Consider the following 26,493-nt stretch of genomic DNA (forward strand, 5'->3'; position numbering starts at 1 on the left):
AGCCAAGGGACTATCCTTTCCTATTTCCTGGATATTCCTAGGATAAAGGTTTCCTCTGCCTTCTTAATTAGCTTCAACAGCTGAAAACTGCATAGTAAGCCGCCTTAAGGCAGATTTAAAGGGAAAAGTGTATTTCACCAGGCCTAGCAGGGCTCCAAAGAAGGGAAAACCCAATTGGCTGGGTCTGGGAGCCTAGACCGCATTTTAACAAAGGAGAAATGACTAAATGAGAGAAGTGTGGGCTTGCAGGGGGAACCAACTAATAAAGGCTATTTTTGTAACATTTCTGCAGACTCCAATTGGTGCTGCTTATAGAGACAGCTGTCTCTTCCTCAGAAATGAAAATATTTACAAATGGGAAAATTTGTGTTGCAAATATCTTTTTTATGTAACACGGGGAAGTTCCTGTTACCTTTACAAGGAGAAACGTATGCTCTGCTTTCGTACAGAAAAAGTGAGCAGCCAATTCTTCCCTGTGTCTTTTTTTTTTTTTTCAGCTTAAGTAACCTTTTCTGCCACAGTGGTACATTTTGGAGTGGAGATTCTTCTTACTAGCGATTATCTTCGTTGCACTTTTATTTATTTTGAGTATTCTCCCCTTTCAGTCTGCAAACAACCCGAGTGCAGAAACCACACCTGGCTTTGCTCATCCCAATGCCTACCCGGTTCCCCGGCATATATGTGGGGAACATAGAAAGATATATTGGATCTCTGCGGGGGCGCCCCCGCTCCCCATCCCTTTTGTCACCAAGAAGAGAGCGATCTCCACAGACTTCCAAGAGGATGCATCTGTCAACGATCGCGCGCCCCCCCACCCCCAACTCCATTCCATGACTCGGCCCGTTGCGCCCAAATCGGGGGTGAGGGGGGATGGTTCTCATCAGAGCCCCCATCTATGTAGGAACCCAAGGAGAGAGAGGCAGAGACCACCCATTTCCCGAGTCACAGACTGGCTGGTGGTGGGGAGAAACGGGCTCGCCGTGCAAGAGCCGTGCAGAACGTGAAGTGACATCGCCCGGCGTCTTCACGGGACCGCGGGGACTCGGGGCGGGCGCTGTCTGCCGGGCCCGATGGGAACCACCGACCGGCCCTCCCGGCACGTCGCAGCCGGTCCCCGAACCGGCGCCCCCGCGCGCCCCCCACGCCCCCGCGCGAGCGCGAAGCCGCCGGCGGAAGTGCTGCGTCGTGCACTTCCGGGTGTTGTCTGGCCGCCGTCGCGCGTCTCGGGTCTCCCGGCCACCGCCCGGGTCGTGGAGCCAGGAGCGACGTCACCGCCATGGCGGGCATCAAAGGTGGGCCTGGGGCGCGGGCCGCGGGGGGCCCCCCGGGGTGGCGGGCGGGCGGCCGGGCGGCCGGGCGCGGGGGTTAGGGCGAGGGCGGCGTGGGGACGACCCAGCCTCGGCTCCTCCAGCCGGCGCGCTCCGCTCCTGGACCAGAGCAGAGCCGGGCAGCCCGGCCACCCCGAGCGCTGTGCGCGAGTTTGCACCCGGAGCCATGGAGGGCTGCGATCGGGAGGGATGCCCGGCCCGGCACATCGGTGTAGTTTGCCACCCGAGGCAAGAGCGCGGTCCCCTCCGAAGCCTGGGCTCCTGTCTGCATCCACTCCCGGGATCCCGGTGCACCATCTTTCCCTTCCTTGCCTCTACATCGGATGCATCTTGATAAATCGGTGTTTGTACCGTGCAGCTAGAGCCCGGATGCTAGCCCAAAGTGCGTGCTCCTGGCTTCCTTTCCCCACAGTTAATTTGCACGTTGACACTTCTGTAGTTTTGTATGTGTTTAAAGATAAGGTAACTTAACACCTTGATGAAAGTTCACTTGTTCGTTGCATTCTTTGGAGAGAGGGAATGTTGCCCGGTAGTCTTGCCCCAGGGGTTAGAAGGAAAGTTTTCTGTTTACTTATCAGCAGATCGCTTTGATTTCTTGACCTGCCTTGTAGAAGAGTGTCGCCGGGCAGGAAGTAAACATTTGGCTAGGGATGCCTCCCACCTCGCTGGAAGGGGCGACTTTGGTTGAGCTTTTTCCCAGGGTCACACTTTTTCTCGTATCTTCTTTATTCTGAAAAAACGTTTCGTTTCCCATACAGAGAGCCTCGTCATCTGAGCAACTAGGATACTTTCAGATCTCTTTTTGAACTGCAATAGACTCTTTCGAATCCTAATGTGAACGGAAGTTATTGTAAAATGCTGCCGTTTTTAGGATGTTGCCCGTGTCCCTCTTCCCAATTCTTCAGTGTCATTACTGAGGGACTCTTTTAGCAAGAAAATAGCTTTGTGATTCTCCAAATGTGGATAATGTTAATCTGGTGACAGTGAGTCCGACGGAATTTTACTTACTTTTTAAAGATTTTGATGGGTTTTAAAGTTATGATTGTCCATCAAGATTTTTCTTCCTCTTGGCCTTTGTATTGCCCGTATATCAAGGAGTGTAGCTGTAGAGACCATCGCGTATTTCTTAAGCCGGTTGCCTGTTACATTGTGATAAATTGTATTTTCTGCTAACTCCCAGCCTGGGGAACTTGACCGACCCTTTCACCTCTGTCTTTGGAATCACAGAACCAAGTCCTCTTGTCTCGGGAGAATTTTTGCTAGGTAATTGGGCTGTTCCATCCCTGGCCCGGAGGCTTTGGGAGTAGAAACCGCACTCCTGTTTCATCTTTCAGATGTTGCATCACTCAATTACTGTATGAGTTCTTACCTTACTGGTGTGTCACTGGAGACACCATTTATATAAAATAAGCCACCTGGTTGCCAGTGTCATAAGACTGAAGAAACATTACTGGTTTGGGGAGCACTTTTGAGCAGTTTGTTTCCTCTTATCAGCCCTTATCTGTAATGACTTAAGAGATGAGATGTCACATGCAGTTGTACGTTGGAGCTCACTTAGGTTTCCTAGTGGCTGTACCCAGCAGGACTGCATAAGAGGTTGATTGGACCATGGGCCTGGGTACCAGGTGTTTGTAAGGTCTCCACTTGACTGTAACTAGCAAGGGGCAGTCTTTTGCTCCACCCCTTGGCATTGTTATAAATAGACCTTTGGAATAAAGTTCCGGGCTGGTGGATAAGGATCCTGCGTTTCTCTTCCTTCCTCTCCCTTCTTTATTTCTAACTAAGTCTCTTATCCCTCATTCCTCAAGAGTCCCTGGGGTAAATAAATGTGGGGGCTGGTCCCCTACAGTTGCATTTGAACATCTTTTAAATGTTGAGTGTTGAATGCATAGAAATATGACCCTAGAGTATCTTGGTTCCCCAAACGGTTCCACGGGACTTGCTTTTTCATCTGTGAGTGTTGAAAAGGAATTGGATCCTGTATAAGTAAATGCATCGGTAATTTTATGGGCTGGAGAGATGGCTCAGTGGTTAAGAGTGCTTATTGCTCTAACAGAAGAGCTAAGTTCAGAACCGAGCACCCCCACCCAGTGGCTCACAAAAGCCTGGTAACTCCAGCTCAGTAGGCACCTCACTGGCACAAATACAAACACACCCATACTAAAATAAGTATTTTGAATTATTTACTTTAATTCAAAAATTTTGAAATAATTTTCTTACAGTATTCATATAGTATCAGTAGTAGGAGCTTGTGTTTTAAATGTGTTTCAGTGCTGGAAACTTATCTTTTGGTCCCTTCTTTTTAAAAAAAATAATAAAGTCTTTAAAGTTTTGTGTATTTGCTTTCTTGAGAAATTATGTAGTCCAGACTGACCTGGAACCCTCAGCCTTTTTCCTAGGATTGTGGACACCTGCTACCACACGAATAAGCTTCTTGTTGGCTCTTTTCTTTTCTCTTCATTAAACTCAGCTTTATTTAGGTTGTTTGGGGTGGGGGGGTTGTTTGTGTGTTTGTTTTTTCCAAGACAGGATTTTTCTATGTAGCCCTGGCTGTCCTGGAACTCTCTGTAGACCATTCTGGCCTCAACTCACAGGTCCACCTGCCTCTGCCTCCAGAGTGCTGGGATTAAAGGTGTGTACCACTGTGCCCAGCTCTGTTTTTATTTTTTGGGTTTTTTTTTTAATGTTTTTGTTTTTGCTTGTTTGTTTGTTTGTTTGTTTATTGGGTTTTTGAGACAGGGTTTCCCTGTGTAGCTTTGCGCCTTTCCTGGAACTCACTCTGCAAGCCCAGGTTGGCCTCAAACTCACAGAGATCCGCCTGGCTCTGCCTCCCAAGTGCTGGGACTAAAGGTGTGCGCCACTACCGCCCAGCTCTGTTTTTATTTTTTTAAGGGGTAAAATTTTGCACAGTGGAGTCTCTTGGTGGTAAGCACCTCTCCTGCTGGGTTTGGAAGACACACAGCTGTGCAGCTGTGCTCTGTGACAAAGAACACACATCTGGAATCCCCACACCAATATCCCCAGCTCTGCTCTTCAGGAAAAGGCATCTCCACTGTTTCCTCCCCACATTAGCTCAGCCTCTGCTCTTCACAGGAACAGTTAAGAATGTATTCAAAGGGATGGAAAGATGGCTCAGCAGTTAAGAGCACTGGCTGCTCTTCCAGAGGACTCGTGTTCAATTCCCAGCACCCACATGGCAGTTCACACCTGTCTGTAACTCCAGCTCTGACATCCTCACACAGACATACATGCAGGTAAAATACCAATGAACAGAAAAAAATATTTTTAAAGAATGTATTCAAAGAATATTATCTTCTTTTATAATAACTGTTGGAGGCTGGAGCTCAGCAGTTAAGAGCACTTGCTACACTTGCAGAGGATCCAGGTTTGGGGGCATGGCTGCTAGGAACTGTAACTCCAGCTCCAGGAGATCCAGCACTTTCTTCTGGTCTCTTCCCACACAGGCATACACATGGTGTGCGTGCGTGCATGCGTGCGTGCGTGCGTGCGTGCGTGCGTGCGTGCGTGTATACATACAGGCAAAACACTTGTATACTTAAACTTTTGTTTGTTTGGTTTGGTTTGGTTTTTTGTGGAGACTCACACAGGTTTCCTAGTGAGATCTGAGCTTTCTTTACCCAGCAGAGCTGCATAGCAGAATGATTGGCCCACCAGGGTGGTTACCAGGTGTTTGGAAGAGTCTGCACTTGGCTGTGCTATGCTTTGATCTAGCAAGGGGGAGGTCTTTTGCCCTGCCCCTTAGCATTGTTAAAGAAAGCCCTTTTGAAGAGACTGAAGGGGCCGGTGGATTTTGATCCGGGTCCTCCCGAAGCTATCCTGTGTTTCTGTCTCCTCTCTGCTATCTTTCTATCTACAAATTTCTTATTTCTCTCTCCTCCTCATAGGAACCCTTTAAAAGGTGGGAGATGGCCTCCCACAGTTTTTCAAGACGGTTTCTCTGTGTAGTCCTGGCTGTCCTGAAACTAGCTGTATAAACCAGGTTGGCCTTGAACTCCCAGAGATCCACCTGCCTCTGCTTCCAAGTGCTGGAATTAAAGGCCTGCATCACTACCACCCAGCTGAAAAATAATTTTTTTAAGAAGAATCTAGATGTGAATTCTTTGTGACAGAGTAGAGCTAACCTCAGACACATTAAGGCCCTGGGGCTTCCTCTTGCTCAGATGACTGTAATCACACTTTTGAAAGACAGACTTTTTTCCTGTCTGACTTACAATGTTTCCTCTGTCTCCTATAGGGGGGCAGTTGTTGACTGCATGCAAGTCTTTGATCTACTGCTAACTTGTTTCAATGTGGGAAACAAAACATCAGACTTAGAAAGTTTCACATCCTAAGACACAAGTAACAGTAATTTCTGTGAGAAAGGAAACATTTCTAGGCTCTAACTTTGGTTCTAAGCACACCAACTCTTTAAGAAATAGAACTAGCCAGGCTGTAGTGGCCCACGCCTTTAGTCCCAGCACTCGGGAGGCAGAGCCAGGCAGATCTTTGTGAGTTTGAAGCCAGCCTGGTCTACAGAGCAAGATCCAGGAAAGGCACAAAACTACATGGAGAAACCGTGTCTCGGGGGGAGAAAAAAAAAAAAAAAACAGAACTAAGCACGGGTGATCCTTTTTCTTTCCCTTTCCTTAGATCACCTTGATGTGTAGGCTGCCCAGGCCTGGGACTAATTATGTAGCACGGGCTGTCCTCCACCTCAGTCCTCTTGCCTCACCCTGACGAGTGCTAAGTGTGGATCACCATACCTAGCTTTAGGTTTTGTTTTATTTGGTGTCTCAAACAGTGGGGGTTTTTGATGGTGGTCATGGTGGTAGTTTGTCGACAAGTTGGTTAGTTGGTGTCTCATGTAGCCCAGGCTAGCCTGAAGCTTGCTGTGTGGTCCATCGATCAACTTGAACTCTGATGTTTGCTTCCTCCAGTAGAACAGGTTACCCCAAATGATTTCTGGATACATTCTCTGTCCTCTACATAGTATTTTTTTTTTTTTAATTTTTTTTTTTGGTTTTTCGAGACAGGGTTTTCTCTGTGTAGCTTTGTGCCTTCCCTGGAACTCACTTGGTAGTCCAGGCTGGCCTTGAACTCACAGAGATCCACCTGCCTCTGCCTCCCAAGTGCTGGATTAAACGCGTGCGCCACCACCGCCCGGCCTCTACATAGTATTTACAGTGGTGAACTTCGCTGTTTGCTGGCTGCATTTCCAAGAGTAGAGGTCGTTTTTCTTCAGAATGTCTTTTTTATTTATTTATTTATTTTATTTTTACTTTTTTTGGTTTTTCGAGACAGGGTTTCCCTGTGTAGCTTTGCACCTTTCCTGGAACTCACTTGGTAGTCCAAGCTGGCCTCGAACTCACAGAGATCCACCTGGCTCTGCCTCCCAAGTGCTGGGATTAAAGGCATGTGCCGCCATCGCCCGGCCAGAATGTCTTTTTTAATAGTCTCTCCAGTGTTTTAGAGACTCGCTTGCTTTTTCTATACAGTCCTCATTTCTAGAAAGAACAACCAAGTTAGACAAGTTATTGAGGTACCCAGCTTGTGGCCAGCAGAGGCCCGGACTCCGTGATGTTGGCCTCCTCCCTCCCCTGTTCTGTGCTCCACCGGCTACGTTCATTCCACAGTTGTTACTGAGTGCTAAAGCTGGGCCGTGGTGTCAGGAACAGAAGAGCAACACTTGGGAAGGGAAGATGACAGGAACAGAAGAGGAACTCTTGGGAAGGGAAGATGACAGGACCCGATTGGGAATGGCAGCTGTGGTGACCGGGCAGGGACCCACATGCAGCTGAAGCCCCGGCACACACCTGCACATCTGACGTCTTCCCTTGACTCTGCTCTGTCGCTGGCTCGTCAGACACGCCTTCTCAGGCCACCTGCGTCCCCACCCTTCCCCTGCCTGCTTCTACTCATCTCTGGCCATTTGTTTTCTAAATCTTTCGCTGCTTCCAGAATTCACGTTTACTGAGCAAACAGAACGGTCGTCTCTCACTTTCTCCTTAATCCCTTCTTAGGTGTTCACCGAGCACCCACTGTATGCCGGCTTCTACACAAAACCCTGAGGATACAGAGATAAATAGAACAGAAATTCATCCTTAGAGGGCTCCCGTTCTTGCAAGAGACCATAAATAATGCCCGTGGACACATAATCCTGTTCAGAGGACAAAACAGTTAAGAAAGTGAAAATGAGGAGGCGAGAAGGCAGACTTGGCAGCCATAAAATCGATGCAGACTCATTGTTTGCTTGCTTATTGATTTATTCATTTTTGAGGTAGGGTTTCAAGAAGCCCAGGCTGGCCCTAAACTCCAACTCAGTATATAATCGAAGCTGGCCTTAAACATCCAGTCCCCCCTGCTTCCACCTCCCAAGGCAGGGATTACCAGAGTGCACCACCACACTCGGTCATTCGTTATTTTACAGGCTGGCCAGGTGGCTCATCAGCATGTGCACACAGATAGCAAGCACCCAGTAAGTAAAATGGGATGATTTAAAAGCCTGCTTAATTCTCCCACTAGAATGCACGCACCATGAAAGTGAAAGCATTTTTCCTCCCGCCTCGTTGCTATGTCTTCAGAAGCAGGGACATGTGGCACCATTGAGTGCTTCGTGTGTTTGTTGTATGAGTAAATGAGTGTTGCTTATTCATGCAGCAGAGCCTTGGTGGTTGAATCCAGAGCCTCGTGTACACCGGGCAAGCACTGTACCACGGAGCTGGTCCCTAGCCCCTCCGTAAACGAATAAGTCATAAATACAGTAGCAGAGTTGGTGCGGCTCTGAGATGCTTGAGCTGAGATGTGAAGGAAAAGCAGTAATAAATGAGAAGAGAGACAGAGCAGGTCGGGAACACGGACTCCGGGGGTTTACGGGAGCCAGGGAGATCCCGATGTATGCTTGACTCTGTCACGATTTCCTGAGTGAAAGAAAACTCTGAGGTAGGACGCTAAACATGCACAGAGGCCTTGTAGGTGAAGTAGCCGCCGGTATCCAGAATAGAAAAGAGTGGTCTAAGAAGCCAAGAGGACGTGACTGCCTGTGTGATCCAGGCAGGGACTGTAGACAGGTCCATGAGGGCCAAAAGGGGAACTCAGGGTTCTCCTGTAGTCACTGCATTCCCTGTAAACCTGAAAGGCTGTCTCTGTTTAAAACAACACGAACACATCTTTGCCTTTCCCCCACGGTCACTGGAAATGTAAAATATAATGACGTTAATAACTGAGTACACTGTGTCATGGCAACCTGACTCATGTTGTATTCAGCATCCCAGCCAACTCCCAGTTGGCCAAGACAATGTCAACGGCCATCTTGTCCGTAGTATTAAGTGGTGTCTGACCCCTCACCACTAATTTTTATTTGTATGCTGTAGTTTTTCTACTTGGGAAATTTTAGATTTTCACTTAGCTTTTGGATTTTAACTTTTCTGTTAAGGTTAGACCATACCAGTTTTTGTGGTTTTTTGGGGAACCAATCTTATTACAGATGGTTGTGAGTTGCTGGGAATTGAACTCAGGGCTTCTGGAAGAGCAGTCAGTGCTCTTAACCTCTGAGCCATCTCTCCAGCCCCGGCTGTACCAGTTTTTAAAAAGTTACTTTCTGGGCCTGTAAGATGGCTTAACATGTAAGAAAGAGTGCTTGCCTCTAAACCTGATGGCCAAGTTCAGTCCCCAGAACCCATGTGGTGGAAAAAAAAGAACAGCCCCTGCAAGACGCCCTCTGACCTGCACAAGGACACACGTGAAATAAATAAATCCAGATAAGAAATGTAATCTTACCACCTCATTTTCTTAGCCACTGGGGATGCAGAAACGCAGGCAATGTACAAGTTAAATAGGTTGTTTTTCTCTTGGTTGAAATCTAGGTCGTTGATTATATATGATAAAGTCATTGCTCACTTTAAAATACACCAGCCATGTGTGGGGAGCTTCAGAAGTGCATCTGACTATAGGACGCCTCCACCTCCTTCTGTGCTAAGACAGTGGTACCACGTCCACGTCGGGCTGGACTGTTACCCTACAGATTTCCTCGGATTTGGGAAATCGCGAACAAAATAACTGTGCTTCTGTACCATGTTTAAAGACAAACAAAATCGGGGCTGGAGAGATGGCTCAGCGGTTGGGAGCACTGATTACTCTTCCGGGGGACCCAGTTTCAACTGCCAGCATCTACACGGCAGCTCACAACTGCCTGTAACTCCAGTTCCAGGGGATTCAATGCCCTTACAGATGCACATGCAGGCAAAACACATAAAATAAAAATAAATACATTGTTTAAAAAAACTTAAAGTCAGGTATTTTAAAAAGACTAACAAAATTGATTACAGTAATTAACTGTAGACAAGTTGTTACTGTGAAGTCTATACAGTAACTCTTTCACTTCCTTAAAAAAAAAATAACAATAACAACACTTAAGAGGCAGAGGCAGGTGGATACCTGTGTGTTTGAGGACAGCCTGGTCTACATACATAGCAAAGTCCAGGCCAGTCAGGGCTATACAGTGAGCCCCTGTCTAAAAATAATGAAAAAGAAAAACCACATCATCATAAATTAACCACACATACCCTTGGACAACTTATCTCTCAGTTCTGTGCTTTTTTATTTCTGTTCAGGTGAGACTCTTCCCTCCCTCCCTCCCTTCCTCCCTCCCTCCCTCCCCCCCCCCTTTTTGCCCCCCCCCTTCCCTTTGGGTTTCTGTTTTGGTGAGGCTCTTATGCCCGGCTCCCCTCCCTCCTTCCTTATTGTGTGCGGTGCCTGTGGAGGTCAGAGGACAACTTTATCGAGTTGATTTTTTATCCTTCAACTTCTCGGTGGAGTCCAGGAATTGACCTTGGGTCATGGGTCTTGTGTGGCATCAGTCTTGTGTGGCAAGTGCTTCACTCGTGTGGATTAAATAAAATGTTTGGGAGGGGGCACGTTAATTCCGCGTGCCTCAGTGGTCCTGAGAAATGGAACTGGTCATTGGAGTATATGGTGTGTGTTAGCAGTAGGTCTAAACTGATATTCGGGTTAAGTGTTCCTTATTGGGAGTTTTTAGAACCAAATGTGTTTCAGCTCTTGGATTTCCCCAGATTTGGTAATATTTGAATATATACAATGGGGGCGGGGCTTGTTTGAGACAGGGTTTCACTATGTATCCCTGGCTGTCCCAGAACTCATTATGTAGACCAGAGTTCCACCTCCCTCTCCCTCCCTAGAGATGGGATGAAAGTCCCATGTCACCGGGCCTGGCTGACGTTCCTATTTCAGAGCCTTTCAAAGGGTTAAGGAGGGTGCTCAACCTCTAACACTTTTGTTCTGTTTTGAGGATGCCAGAGAAGCTTGTTCTGAAACGGTGTAATGGCAGTTTTGAAGACAGTTCACATTTTGTTTCTTTTCTTTTCTTTTCTTTTCTTTTTTTTTTTTTTTTTTGAGATCAAGATGTAGCTCACGCTGACCTTTATAATCCTCCTGCCTCCGAGATTACCAGGCATGAGCCACTCCTCCCAGTGTGGCATGGTTCACTTTTAGCAGCCCAAATCTAGAGGGGAGGCAGAGTGTGTTTCGCTTCTGGGGTCCATGTGGTGCTCAGACTGGCGTGGGGTGAACCACACTCTAACTGATCACGCTCTCTGGGCTTTTGTATCTTTTACAGCTCTAATTAGCTTGTCGTTTGGAGGAGCAATCGGGCTGATGTTTTTGATGCTTGGATGTGCCCTTCCAATATACAAGTACGTAATGGTTTTGTTTTTCCTCTTTGAGTGTGTAAGGGTAAAATTCTCCTGCTTTTAAAGTTTTAGCATGCTTGTTTTCTATTATACAAGTAATGCCGGGAAATGTTCATTTACCAAATCCAATCCTCTTCTGAAAATCATCACTGTGAAGATACTAGAATGCCAAGGCAGAGACATTTTTGGCCATGACCTGCTTCTGTAATGGCCTGGTGACAGCAGGTCAGCCCTACTGCCCATCAATAATGCTCAAACACAATCTAAAACATCTTATTACAGAAAATAACATAGGCGGCTTCTGAACACAGCTGACTCAAGACACGGTGTCGGTGATTCCTTTCCCTGAAATAGAAAGAACTTCTTTCTGTTGAGACATTGTCTCACTGCGTAGCCCAGGCTGACCTCACTCACAGTCTGCCTGCCCCAGTCTCCCAAGTTCCAGAATTCCAGGTATTCATCACCATGTCCAGTTGAGAAAACTTTTAAAATTAATATTTAATTAACTTAGTTTTAAAAATACAAATGAGTAGAAGTGGACCACAGACACGGAGAGAGGATTGTGTCGCTGACAAGCACATGAAATCATCCTAAATCCCACTCAATGCTACGTGGTCTCTACCGTTGAAGATAAAGGGTGCGGGCGGACAGGCGCTGCTAGGTACCCGCAGGGACTAAGTCTCGGCCAGGGGTTAGGAAGCGAGTAGTTGCTGTTTCTTGGAACTAGTTGAACTAGTTTGCCTATATCTTGTAGTTCATGGAACTGGCCCTCCCCTTCTTAGAAATCCTCATACAAATCCACTTGCAAACACTTGCAAAGGTACGTGTAATTGGCTAAGAATATTGCTGTTCACAGCTGCCATGCCTGTAATAGCAGAAATGGAAAACTGGTGACATCACTAATGCCCATCCCAAGCTAAATTATGGGCATTTTGTGAGGACCTGAGTTCAAATCCCCAGAACCCATGTAACAGCTGAGTGTAGCATGTGTCTGTAACCCCAGTGTTCCTGGATGAGACGGACCCTGTAAGCTTTGCAAGCCAAGATAGCCTGGTATACACAACAGCGAACAGAGACCCTGTCTCAGACCATGTGGTAGGTAAGAATTCACACCCACGATTGTTCTCTGACATCCACACACTGTGGCACATGAGCACCCACATACACACACACACACACACACACACACACACACACACACACACACACTTAAAATGCAGAGGCTGGAGAGAGTAACATGTAAAAAAGCAAAGTGCTCGTTGTATAAGTGTGAGGACTGATTTCCAAACCCATGTGCCAAAGCAGAGCATCGCGTTCCGTGTTTGTAATCCCAGTGCTAGGGAGGGGGGACAGCCTGGCCTGATTGGCAGGCCCCAGGCCGGTGAGAGACCCTGTCTCAAATAGAAGTGGACAGTGCTGAGGAGGAACAGCGCCCAAGGTTGTTCCCTGACCTTCAGACCAGACCATGCACACCCATGCACACACACTAATGCACCCATACAAACATACACATACCAAGGTTGTCCCCTGACCTTCAGACCAGCACCCATGCACACCCACTAATGCGCCCATACAAACATACACATACCCAAAAACAAATGATCGTGGATCCTTGAATGACAGTATTAATTTACCTTAAGGAATGAGGAAGGGCTGTAAATCTGTAAATGCTGTTATATAGTTTTACCTTGGTTAAATTTGTATGGATTGTAGAGGGTCCACAAGAAGCTCCTTAGAAAGATTTTTAAAAAAGGAACAAAAATAAAATAAAAAAAAGCAGGGGTTGGAAAAGCTTCTGGTCTTAATTTTTTGTATATCTGTATTGTTTGAATTTTTTTTGTTCTTCTTTTGGTTTTTCGAGACAAGTTTTCTCTGTGTAGCTTTGCACCTTTCTTTGAACTCACTTGGTAACCCAGGCTGGCCTCAAACTCACAGAGATCCACCTGCCTCTGCCTCCCGAGTGCTGGGATTAAAGGCGTGCCCCACCACTGCCCAGTGAATTTTTTTTCTTAAGCACATATTCCTCTTAAAAAAACTTTGCTCTCTTAAAATGCTTAGGGAAAGATTAAGAAAAAGATAACGGGCTGGAGAGACGGCTCAGAGCTTAAGAGCACTGGCTGCTCTTTCAGAGGACCCGGGTTCGGTTCCCAACACCCACATGGTGCCTCCCATTCCTCTGTAACTCCAGTTCCAGGGCATATGACACCCTCTTCTGGCCTCTTGGGTATTGAATGCCCATATTCATGCAAAATACATAAAAATAAATCTTTTTCAAAAGAAGAAACTATAACAGATAGCTCCAGCAGATCTCCACTGTGTGTGTGCTTAAGCTTGTCAATTTTAAAGGCCATTTGTTTCTTGTAATTTTTTTAATATACTGTTAAATCATGACAAAGAGGTGGAAGGAGTTTGTCTGTCCCCTTCACACAGCTCCCCACCCTACCCCCCCACCACCACAGTTCCCAAAGCCATGGAATGAAATCAGCACACCCTGGTTAACAGCGAACTAAAAACCATGTTGTACAGTACTGTTTTCAGTTAGTGCCCTGTATTTTGGTTTCAATTAAAGGAAGCGTGGGTGTTTTTTAACATTATGATGAGGTAGGATGTCATCCATAGCATGGACCTTTAATTTTAAAAGTTTCTGTGTCAATATTCTTATTTTCAGTATGCCTCCTTATTAAGCTAAAGTGGGTTTTTGGGGTTTTGTTTTTGTTTTTTTACATTTTGGCTATTCTTTCATAAAGCATTTTGTCAGCAGACCTTTTCCATAGTGCGCCATAATGGAATACAGGGGTAAACTGACTGAAATTCCCACATGAGCTGGTGGCTGTGTTTGCGCTGCAGCCTGGTTGACACCCTGTCGCCGTCCTTTGGTCTTTAAACAAGAGTGTAGTTGGTGTGTTGGGAAGGGTCGGGGCCGACCAGACCTGCATTGACCCCTCTTTCTTTTCCAGCGAATACTGGCCCCTCTTCGTCCTCTTCTTTTACGTCCTCTCGCCCATCCCGTACTGCGTAGCCAGAAGGCTGGTGGACGACACGGACGCCATGAGCAGCGCCTGCAAGGAGCTCGCCATATTCCTCACGACGGGCGTCGTCGTCTCGGCCTTTGGGCTGCCCGTTGTATTCGCCAGAGCAAATCTGGTGAGCTGCCCTAACCTGCGAACGTTTCTCTATCAGACCGTTGTCCATTGTTTTTTCTTCCAAGCTCCGTCACGTAAAAAAATAAAATAAAATAAAATAAAATAAATAAATAAATAAATAAATAAATAAATAAATAAATAAATAAATAAAAAGACGTGAGGCATTAGGATGGAGAGGACAGGTTTAAACCTCAGCTCTCGGGGTGAAACTGTTGGAGGGCGAGGCTTGGGTCTGCAGGAGAAATGGCACCTTAACCCACTCACCAGGGCTGAGCACCGTGCGCCTGCCCTTTTTGCAGTGGTCCTCAACCTTCTAATGCTGCCACCCCTTAATACAGTTCCTCATGCTGTAGTGACCCCCCCAACCACAACATTATTTCGTTGCCCCTTCCTAACTGTAGTTTTGCTGCTGTTATGAACCGTAATGTAAATGTCTGATATGCCACCCACTTGAAAGGGTTGTTGGACAACTTCCAGGGCGTCCTGTCCCCCAGGTTGAGAACCACTGACCTAAAGCATGGAAGTGTGAGTCAGTCGTTCTCTGCATCTGGGAAAGTGTGAACAAGGAGAAAGAGCAGAGCCACACTTCAGGTGTGACGGCGGCAGTTCCGCACTCTGCCCCTTCCAGAGAAAGCACGGTATGTTTTCATCCCCGGCGCTTAGGGTTCCGTCTCTGCCCCTAGCAAGATTCTTAGACTCACTAAGAAAAATCAGCTTCCTTTTAAGCAGTAGCTGTAGAATCCTGTGTGGTCCTAGGGACCCACCTCAGGGGCAGGGTGCACCCTAAATGCACAGGGCCCTGGGGTGGACCCTCAGAACTGCAGACAGAGCCAGATGAAGCTCTGATGGTCATGATCAAAGCTAAGCTTGTTCCGCAATAATGATCACCCCCTTACTCTCAACTTTTCAATCAATCAGTGCAAATGAAAACACTGTAGGAGAGTGTTGAGCGCTGTACCTCGATGGCCATTACAAGCTAGATGGTGATTGGCCAGCGCACAGAGCGTTGCATGGCTGCCCGTGGCTCCCCGTGGCCCCCGCAGCCCCCGCCTTGCGCACCGGCTGACTGTTGCTCCCTTCCTTCCGCAGATCAAGTGGGGAGCCTGCGCACTCGTCCTCACGGGAAATACAGTCATCTTCGCCACCATTCTGGGCTTCTTCCTGGTCTTCGGGAGCAACGACGACTTCAGCTGGCAGCAGTGGTGAGAAGAGCTACGGACTGTTGTCACATGGACTTCTGTCGCCTGCTGGCCGTCCAAGCCCAAGCCCGGGAGATGGGGACCGGGACGCTGAGTTGTGTAGCGAGCCCCCCGGGGGTGTCCCACGTGCTCCCTTCTCACTCTTGTACGCCTACTGTTTCCACGGGGACTTGCTAAGGATTAAAAGGATTTTCTCTTTTGGAAAAGCTTCACTGGTTTCCCACTTCTCTAGACTGCTTTCCATGGTGTCCTGCTGAATCTAAAATACCTACGTGTTTTCCCCATTCCGTTGTTTTTAAATCAGTATGCAATGTCAAACCTTTTTAAGATGTAATAACCATTTGCATTGGTTTAGGAATTCAGAACTTCTGGCTGTATTATGGGCTAAACTACATATTTTCTCTAAAAATCAGTTAATCTCCATTATAAATAAATATATATATATATAAGTTAGTTTCCATTCAGTCAGGATGCCATCACTCCCAGGTGAACGCAACCATCCAGAGCGTTGACATACCTTATCCACTATTTACTCAGTGCACAGATAGCCGCATTTATACCTCAGGGGGGGCCGAGTAATATTGCCCATGCCCTCCATAAGGGTTGCTGGTTTTATGAGTAGACAGGTGTTTTGTGAATTGAAAATTATTTTATGGAATGGCTACAAAAGAGTGCTTGTCTCCTCAGTCGTTAGAATTTATGTTAAACTTTGAGGTACAAGTATAAAACGAGTCTGGGGGTGCAGTTTATATCTGTGTGTATTGCAGTCAAAGCAAGTGAGTTGCTGTGTGGGACGCAGCAAAGCTGAGATTCGGCCATGTGAATGCCGCTTCTGTTTATAAGTGACAAAGTCTGAGCTTCTGTCAGCCTCTTGTGGTTCGGAGGGTGACATGGACATGCATGGGACAGTCGTGTGTTTGCATTGTAGAGACTCAAAAACTCCCCCGCTTCCTCCTCTTAACTTATTTTGTACATTGTATATATTGTCAGAGATCTTTTCAAATATAGTTTAATAGCATCTAGAAATGTTTGACTACTAGGAAAACGATTGCTACGCCATACATTCAGAGTGCCCCCTCCCCCTCAAGGCCTTGGACTCGATTCACAAGTGACTTGTTAGTCTTGCAGATAACCCAGGGATGGACAGAGGTTAGAGGGTGTGTATTTCAAAAACACTAAAGACAGGCTTCCTGATACCTCTTAGTTGAGGTCTCGTTTCATCACCATAGATGTGCTGTTGTAAAGGTATTTATTGTGTGAATTAATACAGAGTAGCCAAATCCAGCTGTGTCACAGCTTCAAACTCAAACCCGACCAAAAACTTCCCAAAGTGGCCAGGCATGACCAAACCGTAGCGGTCCTTCGCATCCTCGATTCTCAGTACGTAACTCAAGAGCTGGTTATGAAAATGTTCGCATTGATCCGACAGTATTTTGTGAGGACATTTGTATGTTTCTTCAGCCTGCTTATATAAAGAGAAGTGTTCTGCCTTTAGCTGAAAATGAGTAACCATGACAACTGTCTTTTGTTGTTTTCTGGGGTTTTATTTCTCAAAAAGGAAAATGGGACCACATACGAAATTTGTTCAGCTTTTTACTTATAGATGCCCAAAGCTGCAGTTTTGATTTTGTTTTGTTTGACCTAACCCATGTTGGATTACCGCTGGCTGTGAGATGGGAAGCAGTGTGGCTGTGCCATTTGTGGGTTAGACCAAATGTGGCTCACTGAGTAATGCTGATGGAGGTGTGTGTGTGTGTACACACGGTCAGAACTGTGCCAGTGATCAGGATGGAGTGGGAGGCTCCTTCTCAGGTCCTTCCCCATTTTTCTGTTCCTTCACAAATACAATGCTGTGTGCGTGGCCATAGACTCCTTTTCTAGCAGTTGCATTCTTTCTGGGTACTAATTTCATCAGCAGCATTGTGTGTCTGACCAGGACACTGGCTTCACAGTCCCATCTCTGGTTTCTAGGCTAGTTACTTAAAAGAGTTTTTCATAAATATGCACCAACACAACATTGCCATTCTGCTGTGGAGAGAAAGAAAACTTTTGATGATGAGACAATAAAGATTTTAAATATCCATTTTAGCTTGTGGATGTTTTCATAATAAAAGTTCAGTCTCTGAAGTGCACTAACCATTTAATAACGTGACACAAAGCTAGACATGGAAACACACGCCCGTAGCCTCGGCAGGTGAGAAACTGAGGCAAGAGAATCAAAAGGCTGAGGCTACACGGGTCTACATGGGACCCTGTCTTAAAAAAAAATCAAAAAATGGTCATGGGCTAGGAAGCAAGCAGGCTAGCAGATCAAGCCTGCTGCAGAAAGTGAAACCATAGTAACCATGCTGCCATGAGGCTCTGTGATCTTGAGTGGTGATAAATGGGCTGGAACTGTGCCTGGTTTACAGTGAGTACAGCGAGACTCAGACATTTCAGCTAAGAGCAGAGCCTCCGCTGAGAGAGTGCAGGTTACTATTGACTGGTCTGGGCTTTAGACCCCAGAACTCTTTGTGATGGCTACGAACGGTGGGATATTCAAATCCTTGTTTCTCCCATACATGCTCGCTCGTGTTGTGGGAACTCCTGTTAGAACTACGTGGGCTGGGGATGTGGCTCCCCACGTACCCCACCAAGGTAAATTAAGTAAATCCTATTGAAAAGGTAGCTAGCTCTGGCTTTATTTTAGCCATTCAACAGAAGTATTAAGGAGATCATATATACTTGCGCTTTTTTGTAATATTTTGCTTTTTCATTGGTAACCAAGAGCTACAGGGGAGGTTCAGTGAGTCAAGCCACTAATAACCTGAGTTTAATCCCAGGGACCCACATGGGGCAAGGAGGGAACCAGCTCCTGCCAGGGGCCCTCTGACTTCCATACACTCGCCATGACACACATTGACCCACCCGTGTTCACACACACACACACACACACACACACACACACACACACACACACACAAATTATTTATTTTTTTTAATTACAAACCAGCAAGGTGGCGCAGTGAGTAAAGGCTGACAACCTGAGTCCAGTCCCCAGAGCCAACACGGCAGGAATGAACTGGGGTCCTGAGTCCAGTCCCCAGAGCCAACACGGCAGGAATGAACTGGGGTCTGGGAGACGGCTCAGAATTAAGAGGGCTTGTTGCTCTTGCAGAGGACTGGGTTCAGTTCCCAGCACCCACTTGACGGCTCATAACCATTCATACCATCCATCATAACAGTTCCAGGGGGCTCTGACACCCTCTTCTTACTTCTGTGGGAACCAGCGTGCAAGCATTGTACATACATAAGTGCAGGCAAAACACTCATGCACATAAATCTTTAAAAACAAATTTTTTTTAAGGGAGAGAACCGACTCCCTCAAGTTGTCCTCTGATCTCCAGATGTTCACTGTTACAAGTATACCCCACATATACCAATAATAAAATTTTTTTTTAACTTTTTCTGTTTTTAAATGGCTATAAATTATATTTGAGGAGGTTTCTGTTGCCTTAAAATTGACCCTAGCGCTCCTCCATTTAGTCGGTTTCTAATTTGCTCGTGTGTAGGTTAGGAAGCGTGGAACACTGTTGGGGGAAATGGGCTGATCAAATGATCTGAATCAGTCACGTGACACTGGTTCACATCACTCCGCTCCACCGTGGACTGGGCATCTCTCGCCTCCTGCACACGTGAATTGCTCTGTGAGCGGTGCTCTTCCTGCTGATGTAGTTCTTCACTGTCCAGATAGTCTAAGATGCTGAGCAATCAGAGCAAGCTGTGGCACCCCAGCCGCAGCCTGTAATTAAAGCCTCCACACTTTAAGGAAGGAGCCGTTCTGTGACTGAAGCCTCACAGCCCTTAACTTCTGACTCGTGAAGTATCCCTTCACCATTTGTTTGTAATTACCAAGTGTTTTAGGGCTGAAGATTTGGTGGGTTTTTTTTTTTTCAATTACATTTATTTTGTGTGGAGATGGGGTGGAATAAAATCCAAAACCGAGCCGGGCGGTGGTGGCGCAAGCCTTTAATCCCAGCACTCGGGAGGCAGAGGCAGGAGGATCTCTGTGAGTTCGAGGCCAGCCTGGTCTCCAAAGCGAATTCCAGGAAAGGCGCAAAGCTACACAGAGAAACCCTGTCTTGAAAAACCAAAAAAAAAAAAAAAAAAAAAAAGAAAGAAAGAAAAAAAAGAAAAGAAAAAAGAAAGAAAGAAAGAAAAGAAAAGAAAGAAATAATATGCTAAAAAAAAAAATCCAAAACTGGTTTCCATGAATGAGAGGTCGGGACCATAAAGCATTTCTTTTTCAGTGAAAACTGTTTTTTTGTTTGTGTTCAGTTGCAGTACTAATCGGTGAGAGGTTGCTTTTCATGTCAGTCCCATAGTTAACACTGTGAGGGAAGAGTTTTGTTTACTTTAGAGCAGTAGAAACCGTCAAATGGGACGCAAAATAGGAAAGAATAAGCCTGTGTGCTTCCATGCATTTTGTTGTTTTAAAATTTATTTTTACTTTTTGTGTGTGACTGTTTTGCCTGCATGTATGTCTGTGTACCACATGTATGCCGTGCCTGTGGGGGCCAGAAGAGGGTGCTGGATGTTGTTTTTTCACTCTTTTGGGGGCCTGTCACCCAGCTCCCAAATACATCACACACTGGAGGCTTATTATTGCTTATGCATGCCCGGCCTTAGCTTGGCTTGTTTCTAGCCAGCTTTTTTTTAAATTATCCCATCTACCTTTTGCCTCTGGGCTTTTATCCTCGTAACTTCTGCAATCTTACTTTCTCTTACTCTGTCTGGCTGTGTGGCCAGCCCCTTGCATCCTTCTTCTCTTGCTCCTTGATCTCTCTTTCTTTCTTTTCCTCTTTCTATGTATTCTCTCTGCCTGCCAGTCCCACCTATCCTTCCTCCTGCCTTGCTATTGGCTGTTCAGCTCTTGATTAGACTAATCACATTTTAGACAGGCACAGTAACACAGCTTCACAAAGTTAACAAATGCAACATAATAAAAGAGTGCAGTACATCTTTGCATCATTAAACAAATGTTCGACAGTGTAAACAAATGAAACACATCTTAAAGTAATACTCTACAACAGCCAGATCCCCTGAAACTGGAGTTAGAGATTGTTGTGAATCCCCTGTGTGGGTACTGGGAACCTGGGTCCTCTTCAAGAGTTAGAGATGGTTGTGAACCCCCAATGTGGGTACTGGGAACCTGGGTCCTCTTCAAGGGCAGTGAGTATGCTTCTCTGTTTGCTCCTTTGTTTCTTTTTGAGACTGGGTCTCTCTGTGTAGCCCTGGCTGTTCTAGAACTCTCTATGTAGAATCTGCCTCACAAGTGCTGGAATTAGCAGCATGCACCACCATGCCAGGCTTGCACTAAGTGCTCTTAACCACAGAGCCGTCTCTCCAGCTCACCGTGCAACTGTTAATAACGTTGCTATTTAATAATTGAGTTATTATACAAATGTGCTTGGCATTTAATACCAAAGCGTGTTTCTCTTGGCAGATGGCCATTGCATAATGTCATGTAAATGTAGCTGTGGCATTAAAAATAAGCAGATTTGTGAGCTGCTCCCCAAAATGGAACAGTTGTTTTCCTGAAAGCTAGGCTTACTTCAAAGATTGGAGGCCACTTTTAAAACCGGTCACAGTTAAAGCGGCTTCCTGGGATTAAGTCAGGTAGACTGGCTTTGGCATGGTCTGAATCGTCTACGAGAAGCAACCCTGAGAGGCTCAGTCAGTAGAGTGCTTGCTATGTGTGCATGGACCTGGGAGGACTCCCAGCCTCCACATAAAAAGCCAGGTGAGTCCATGAGTGAGTGCCTGTAGTCCTGGTACTTAGAGGCTAATCCCTGGCACTCACTGGCCAGCCAGCCTAGTCAAAACTGACTTCCAGGTTCATTGAGAGACGCTTGTCTAAAAAAAAAAAAAAAAAAAATGAGGTATAGGGCGATCAAGGAAGAAACCTGACATACCTGTGGCCTCTATGTGCCTGAACACCCACACACAAACACACATACTCACACACATGTACACATAACAGGCATACATGCAAAGCATCTTTGAGACCGGGTTACCAGTATAGCAGTGAAAACTGAGGACATTGGTCTCCCATCAGGAGAGGGATATGATATTGAGCTATACAATCTGTTAGAACTGGCACTTGTCACCAGTATAAATAGAAGAATAATTCTTTTCAAGTGTGTTGCTCAGCACAGTAATTTCAAAGTAGTTTTTTGGGTTTTTTTGTTTTTTGTTTTAATTTTAAGCATTACATAATGTCTGTAGTTCTAGGGCTGGGAAGGCCCTAGAAGGAAGATTGCAAGTTTGAGGACAGCCTGAGCTACACAGACCCTCAAGAAACCTTAAGTGAGCGAATAAATAAATGGGAGCACACAGTCTTCAATTTACCTAAAATCTAGTGAGATAAGACACCCCAAAACAGATCAAAGGATGCCAGCCCCTGTCTATGTAAAGAGAAATATGGAGACCCCCCAAAGGGAGGATTTGAGAAACTGGTGATGGCAGGGTGTTCAGTCCCAGGCCGCTGCCCGCAGGACTGCAGAGCTGCGGGTGTCCTGGGGTAGAGGTCAGCTGTCTGCTCCTCAGCTACCTGGGGCTCAGCAGGCAGCGGAGGCACTGTACAGGAAGAGCCTGGCTCCTGGCTTCTGCATCACAGATTCTGTGGAAATGGGAGGGGTGACTGGGTACAGCCTGTGGAACCAGACTTGCTGATAAGTTGTGTAAATGACGGAGATGAATCAAGGCTGACTATCACCTGTCCCATTGCACACTGCTGTTGGATGGTCTGTATGCCAAATGTGTTGCTCTGATTGGTCAATAAATAAAACACTGATTGGCTAGTGGCCAGGCAGGAAGCATAGGTGGGACTAACAGAGAGGAGAATTGGGAGAACAGGAAGGCAGAGGGAGATACTGCCAGCACCCGCCATGACAAGCAGCATGTGAAGATGCTGGTAAGCCATGAGCCACGTGGCAAGGTACAGATTTATAGAAATGGGTTAGTTTAAGATATAAGAACAGTTAGCAAGAAGCCTGCCATGGCCATACAGTTTGTAAGCAATATAAGTCTCTGTGTTTACTTGGTTGGACCTGAGCGGCTGTGGGACTGGCGGGTGACAGAGATTTGTGGTGATGGAGATTTGTCCTGACTGTGGGCCAGGCAGGAAAACTCAAGCTACAGCACACAGTTAAGGCAAGTAGCCGTGAAGAAGTAGTGGGGGGTGCGGGTTTGAAAAAACTGTAACTAAAGTATATGTCCAAATTCCATCAATACCTACAGATGCCATGATCAGCCCGCTGCAGACCTTCACCACACAGAGTAACATTCTTGACCTTGACACTTTAACCTTTTAAACTTTTAAATTTTCATTTATTATTATTATGTGTGTGTGTGAACATAAAAGATGGGGGTGGCATGTGTGTACCACAGCATGTATGTACAGGCCAAAGTACCACTTTGGGGAGTCAGTTCTTTCTAATTTTAACTGAGTTCTGGAATCAAACCCCTTACCCCCCACCCCGCCCCTGCCTTCTCCTCCTTCCCCTCCTCCTCCCTCTCTTCTTCTTCTTTGCAATTTTTGTTTGTTTGCCAAATTGCATTTTAAAAATTTATTTACTGCCAGGTGGTGGAGACGCATGCCTTTAATCCCAGCACTTGGGATCTCTGTGAGTTCGAGGTCAACCTGGGCTACTGAGTGAGTTCCAGGAAAGGCGCAAAGCTACACAGAGAAACTCTGTCTCAAAAAACAAACAAAAAAAATTATTTACTATAATTACACAATAATGTGATAATAAATCTAATAGTGTAATAAGCATGAATAGTGTCCACATTCCACAGCATTCACGTGGAGGGGCAGAGGAGACTTTCACGGTGGTCATTATTTCTTACCTTTATGTGGGTTCCATGGATTGAGCTCAGGTCACCAGGCTTTGCAAGGCAAGCTCTTCTTACCCACTGAGCCACTTGCTGACCTGCCAGAGCATTTTAACTTCTATTGACCAACTTCTTTGGAAATTTTTAATATTTCCTCAGAAACATTTCTCTAATTGTTGAAGTACTCAGGAAATATATATATATGGAAATATACATATGAAAAGAGAGAAGAGGAGAATCACAAGCCTTAATGACATCTTGAAGAATATTTCATAGGCTGAATACACCCAAATAGCTGGCTCCCTGGAAGCACCCCCATGCAAAGTATTCATTTTTAATATCTCTGTGATGATCAATCATAATTTAGTGTTATTGTTTAATGCTATGAATTGGCAACTTTCCCCAACTTTTTTTTTCTGTAAATAATGCTGCAATGATGATTAAATTTCTTGCCACATAACATGTCCCCTACCCCACACTGCTTCTCTGAGTTAGCCGAAGGATGGTCATTATAATGACATGTTCGTAGATCCTTTAACCTTCCCTGGCCATCAGTCGTTTGCTCTTGACCACCTCTGACTCAGGGAAATCCTATGTCCACTTGACTCTTCTGGACTGTTGACTACTGAGAGAAAGTATGGGAAGTATAAAAAAACTGCTGTGGGTAAGACTACATACAGATCCATGCCACCTCTGCTCATCAGGGCCCTCATTGGTGGATGGGGATGCTCTCAGTGCTAAGATTTGTCTCCTTGCCTCACGTGAATTAGATGACCTATAACTAACTCACGCGCCCTCTCTCCACCCCCAACCTCTGTGTGTGTGTGTGTGTGTGTGTGTGTGTGTGTGTGTTGGAGACTGAATCCAGGGCCTTGCATGTATTAACCATGTGCTCTACCCCTGAACTACAGCCAGCCCCTGTACCATGCCTTTGTGGTGGAAGTCATCCCAGGTAAGCAGATTTTTTTAGTTGGTCCAGAGACATTTTTATTTGAACAAGTGTGTGTTTCTTTTATTATGTACTAGAGTGAGTTATCACTGGTAAACTGGACATGGTGATGTGATCTCAGAAGATAGAAGCAGGAGGATCGTGGTTTGAGTCTAGACCAGGCTGCATAGTGAGATGATTTCTCAAAACAGTCACAGAGTGTAAAGAAACAGTGAGCTGACTTAACACGGACTTAAAGACAAGTCAGACTGGAGAGATAACTCGGTAGGTCAGATGCTTGCTATACGAGCATTGGGACCTGAGTTTAATCCCCGGCTCCCACATAAAATCAAGGCATAGGAGCACTGAGAAGGTAGAGGCAGGTGGGTCCCTGATCTTGCTGGCCAGCCAATCTAGCTGAATCCCTGAATTCAAGGTTTACTAAGGACCATGTCTCAAAAAAAATATGGTAGAGAGCAATTGAGGAAGATACCCAATGCTCACACATACGCCTGTAGTTGTTTTGGCTCTTTTGGGGGACCCACCACCCAGCTCCCAAACAAATTCACACACACGGAGGCTTATTATTACTTATGAATGCCTGGCTTTAGCTTGGCTTGTTGCTTGCCAGCTTTTCTTAGCTTAGCCGGTCTACCTTTTGCCTCTGGGCTTTTCCTGTTCTCTTCCATAAATCTTACTCTTACTCCGTGGCTTGCTGTGTAGCTGGGTGGCTGGCCCCTGACGTCCTCCTCCTTCTCTGGCTCCTAGATCTCTCCTCGTACTAGATTTCTCCTCCTATATATTCTCTCTGCCTGCCAGACACGCCTGTCCTTTCTCCTGCCTTGCTATTGATCAGTTCTTTATTAGACCATGAGGTGTTTTAAACAGGCACAGTAACACAGCTTCACAGAGTTAAACAAATGCAACATAAAAGGAACACCCCTTCAAATAATATTCCACAACACACACACACACACACACACACACACAAATACATGTTTTGTTTTTTAAAGGAAAAGAGTAATTGTGTATGGTCCAGATGCCCACAGATGTAGTGTTGCTTCCTGGATGAGTTGGAGGTTCTGATACCCTGTGTGGGTGGGTGTGAAACATAAAGATTGGTTTATTAAGGAGCCAGGGAAAGGAAGGACAGCTGCCTTACAGTTCTCCAGAGACTGTGTTTGCCTCCTGCAGCCCACCTCTTCCTTTGTTACGTTTAGTCAGTTTTGGTTTCGACAACTATGTAAGTAGTTACCAAATGTTAGGTGGTGATCTAGTTTGATTTCTGTGGTGTGATAAAAAAAAAAAAAAAAAAAAAAAGACTTCCCAAAACCAACTTGGGGAGAAAAGGGTTTATTTCACCTTACCTTAAGCCCATCACTGAGGGAAGCTGAGGTCAGCACTCAAGGCAGGAACATGGAGGCAGGAGCTGCAGCAGAGCCCATGGAAGAGTGCTGCGTACGGACTTAGTGTCCATGGCTTCGCCAGACTGCTTGTTCCTACAGCCCAGGACCACTTGCCCTCCCACATCAATCTTCAGTCAAGAAAATGCCCCACAGACATGCCCACACTCCATCCAGTCTGATGGAGACAGCTCCTCAGTTGAGGGTCCTTCTTCCAGATGACTCTGCTTGGACTTGAGCTGGCACACTAATCAACACGGGTTGGTTTTTCGCTTAGTCTCCTAAGAATAAGTCATCATCACATCCAGTTTACCAGTGATAATTCATTCTAGTACATGCTAAGAGAAACATTCAAACAAAAATGTCTGTGTACCAATCACTATTTCTATTTTTTTAAAAATCCAAATTTCCAAGTTTAGTCCTGCATGGGTTAAACACATTAGTGATTGGCTGCATGTTACCAATAATGCATTGGTGTCTCGTTGGAGAAAGAAAGAAAAGCACTGCCCCTTCTCAGGCCAGATTTGGATAACCAGCTTCATGCTCTGTCTTTTGTCCTCTGTCTGTCTGCTCCGTGAGTCTGTGTCTGTGCCTGCCCTGTGTGTCTGTCTGTTTTGTCTGTGTGCCTGTCCCTGACGAAGAGCTTCACACATGGGGAACAAATGGGACAATTTGCAGACATCTTTAGCAGAGTTTTACAAGGGATTAAGTCACTGGCCCCAAGTGACCCAACTGACCCAGATATCAAACATTATTGTCAACCAATAAATGGATGCTTTTGCCGGGCGGTGGTGGCGCACGCCTTTAATCCCAGCACTCGGGAGGCAGAGGCAGGCGGATCTCTGTGAGTTCGAGGCCAGCCTGGTCTCCAAAGCGAGTTCCAGGAAAGGTGCAAAGCTACACAGAGAAACCC

The 26,493-nt window shown here is 45.9% G+C and overlaps 1 protein-coding gene across 1 annotated transcript in view; it reads left to right on the top strand.

The window, feature by feature from the left end:
• Leprotl1 (leptin receptor overlapping transcript like 1) overlaps positions 1-15,580 on the top strand; it is a 20,746-nt gene extending 5,166 nt beyond the window's left edge. The window contains exons 3-6 of the mRNA XM_076553523.1: positions 902-1,292; positions 10,960-11,035; positions 13,990-14,176; positions 15,265-15,580. Of these exons, the coding sequence (XP_076409638.1) occupies positions 1,277-1,292; positions 10,960-11,035; positions 13,990-14,176; positions 15,265-15,381 (396 nt within the window). The 5' untranslated portion in view covers positions 902-1,276 and the 3' untranslated portion in view covers positions 15,382-15,580. The remainder of the gene's footprint in view (positions 1-901; positions 1,293-10,959; positions 11,036-13,989; positions 14,177-15,264) is intronic.
• The last annotated feature ends 10,913 nt before the right edge of the window (positions 15,581-26,493 follow it).

Source organism: Peromyscus maniculatus, chromosome 17 (assembly GCF_049852395.1).
Source record: "Peromyscus maniculatus bairdii isolate BWxNUB_F1_BW_parent chromosome 17, HU_Pman_BW_mat_3.1, whole genome shotgun sequence".
Taxonomy (NCBI): domain Eukaryota; kingdom Metazoa; phylum Chordata; class Mammalia; order Rodentia; family Cricetidae; genus Peromyscus; species Peromyscus maniculatus.